We start from the raw sequence: 2520 nt of genomic DNA on the forward strand, positions 1-2520 counted from the left end.
GACATATAAACCGGTGAGGTTGGCACTGGTAGCAGAATCAATACTTTTTAATAACATCGGTTGCCAATTCTATGATTAACTGCATTCCTCCTTTGATACGTTTTTATATTACTTAAAAGAAAGCTGGTTTTGTTGAATACAATTCAGTCCCAAACATTTAATAAAATTCAAATACAAATAAGGCAACAAGAGAAGTATCCCACACTTCTCTTCTCTAAAGTAAATCTCTACAGCAGATATGCGTATCTTCATCAACAATAATGGACATATATTTTTACAATAGTAAAAAAAAATAAAATAAAAAAAAAATAAAAAAAAAATATATATATATATATATATATAGAGGCTATATCATCCCTACAAGCCTGTTTCGCAGGTTTCCCTGCTCGTCAGGGGATTTTATGAAAATTCCTGATGGGGAAACCTGCGAAACAGGCTTGTAGGGATGATATAGCCTCTTGTGTTTTTTCCTGACCTAACGTATATTCCGCTCTACCCCGGTATTGAGCACTGTATAACGGATAAACCACATAAACCTCGACTATATATATATATATATATATATATATATATATATATATATATATATATATATATATATATATATATATTAGCAATCCATTTTTGATTTTTTTTAATCGATTAAGAATCGCTACAAATAAGAATCGCGTTTCATTCAAAAATAAAAAAATTTGACACGTCTACTTTGTACTTTTCATACAGAAACAGTTAAAACAGAAGATTGGGCGTTTGTCCGCCTTTGCCTTACAAGCAGAAGCCAGCAAAACATTTTGGTTGCATTTGGTGGAGAAGCCAGCTATTTCCGCAACTGTGTGTGCTTTCACAGTACACAATATCATTCAATCATATATTTAAACATCGGGTGTGACGCATGAGATATTGGTCAAATTGCTATCGACACAACAGGGCAGTGTTAAACATTACATTCTGGTCCCCATATTTCAAACAGGAGGCCCCTATGTTAAGGCTCTGATTTCTGACTTCAACTCCCCCAGGTCCGTATCAGTGTTGTTTGTAAGGGGAAAAGGAGGGAAAAGGCTTGCTTTTACGGGCAGTGTGAAAGGGGGCTACAGTTCAACCCAGTTAAGGTATCCAATATGGTACTAAACTGTGGTGAGTAGTGATGATACTACGGTATGAACGGATAATGACACGGCTATTCTCATTGGTCTGTCGTTGTCATCAAAAGTCTGGCTCAAAGTGCTTTGTCTCTAATAGTCAACCCTCCAACGTCCCACCATCACAAAGTACCCAGATCAGCGGTGAAGAATCCCCCCTCCTTCTTTTTTCTCCTTCTTAGTCTGTGGGCCCTCCAGCAGACCGCGGCCACCAGCAGCATCAAAACGCCGGCACAGAGCAGCGCCACCGACACCACTTTGGTCTGGAGCAGAGTGTTAAAGGTGAACGTCACCCCCGTGCCTGCCATCCCGATGACCAGCGAGATGACCCCGAAAGGGAACACGCAGCGGTACCAGGACTTCTCCGTGCCGCCTGTAGCCTGGGCAAGCCGCTCCAGAGTGGGGAGAGACTCCGGTGGTTTGACCTGGTTCATTCCCTCGGAGTCATTTAAACCCTGGTTCTCAGAGTCCTGGGGTAAGCTGTTGGCTCCACCGCTCCCGCAGTCCAAGTCTGGGTGAAGGACCGAGGCAGGGGGCTGACGGCCGGAGGAGCAGCCCATCTCCGAGCCAGCGTCCTAGGGTAAGAATGCAGAGAAGAATGCCGGATTGTGGAGGAGATCCTGTCGGCGCGTGGTTGTGGTCGATTGCTGCTGGAGCTGGGGACACCAAACAAGCTCCTTCCACTGCCGTCTGTGTTACTCTTGTTATTGTTGTTGTCCTCAATACTTGTCAGCATGTGGCTGCGATGGAAAATATACGTAGAGGGGGGATGAAGATAACAACAGAAACACAAACACAAGACTAAAACCAAACATTTCTCTCATATTTTCACATAACATAGAACTCAAGCTTGAGAGAAAGTACAAGCAAGCGACGTAGCTGTGTTATCTCTGACCACATACACGTACACACGCACACACTCACACGTGCGCACACACGCGCACACATACGCACACACACTTATACACACTCAAGCTGCAAAAAAAATCCACTCACCTTATTTCGTCACTCCTGTCCATCAATGGGGGATGTCTTCATTGCAGCCTCACTGTATGAACAGCAGCGGCTTGGGTATGTGCATGCGTTCTAATGCCATTGTCCAGGGTATATAATCACAGACGAGAGGGGTGGGGGAGGGGCTTCTGGGAACGAAGAGGTATTTTGCAGCAATCCAATTGGCTGACTAAAGAAAAGCGTTCTCAAGGAGGAGGGGTTAGGATGACGTTCACCGCTGAGCGCTCTCATTCAGCTGTGATGCATTATTCACCATGGATATGAGTGTGAGTACCTTGTAAAAGTGTATAGTGCTCACAGTCTGATGGATCAGCAGCAGAAATAAAACAATACATGTTCCTATAAGGACGTTGATATTTGTGCATCA

General features: G+C 43.6%; 1 protein-coding gene across 1 annotated transcript; it reads right to left on the reverse strand.

Moving 5' to 3' along the window:
- Positions 1-622: 622 nt before the first annotated feature.
- Positions 623-2214, reverse strand: LOC133655036 (transmembrane protein 100-like). Its single transcript, XM_062054936.1, has 2 exons — positions 2136-2214; positions 623-1879 (listed from the first exon to the last, which is right to left on the reverse strand). The coding sequence occupies exon 2, from the start codon at positions 1697-1699 to the stop codon at positions 1262-1264; it is 438 nt and encodes a 145-aa protein (XP_061910920.1). The 5' UTR covers positions 1700-1879; positions 2136-2214; the 3' UTR covers positions 623-1261.
- Between the last annotated feature and the right edge of the window lie 306 nt (positions 2215-2520).

Source organism: Entelurus aequoreus, linkage group LG08 (assembly GCF_033978785.1).
Source record: "Entelurus aequoreus isolate RoL-2023_Sb linkage group LG08, RoL_Eaeq_v1.1, whole genome shotgun sequence".
Lineage (NCBI taxonomy): Eukaryota > Metazoa > Chordata > Actinopteri > Syngnathiformes > Syngnathidae > Entelurus > Entelurus aequoreus.

Coding starts and splice junctions, on each gene's coding strand:
- LOC133655036 (XM_062054936.1), bottom strand. CDS start 1,699: ATGGGCTGCTCCTCCGGCCGTCAGCCCCCTGCCTCGGTCCTTCACCCA.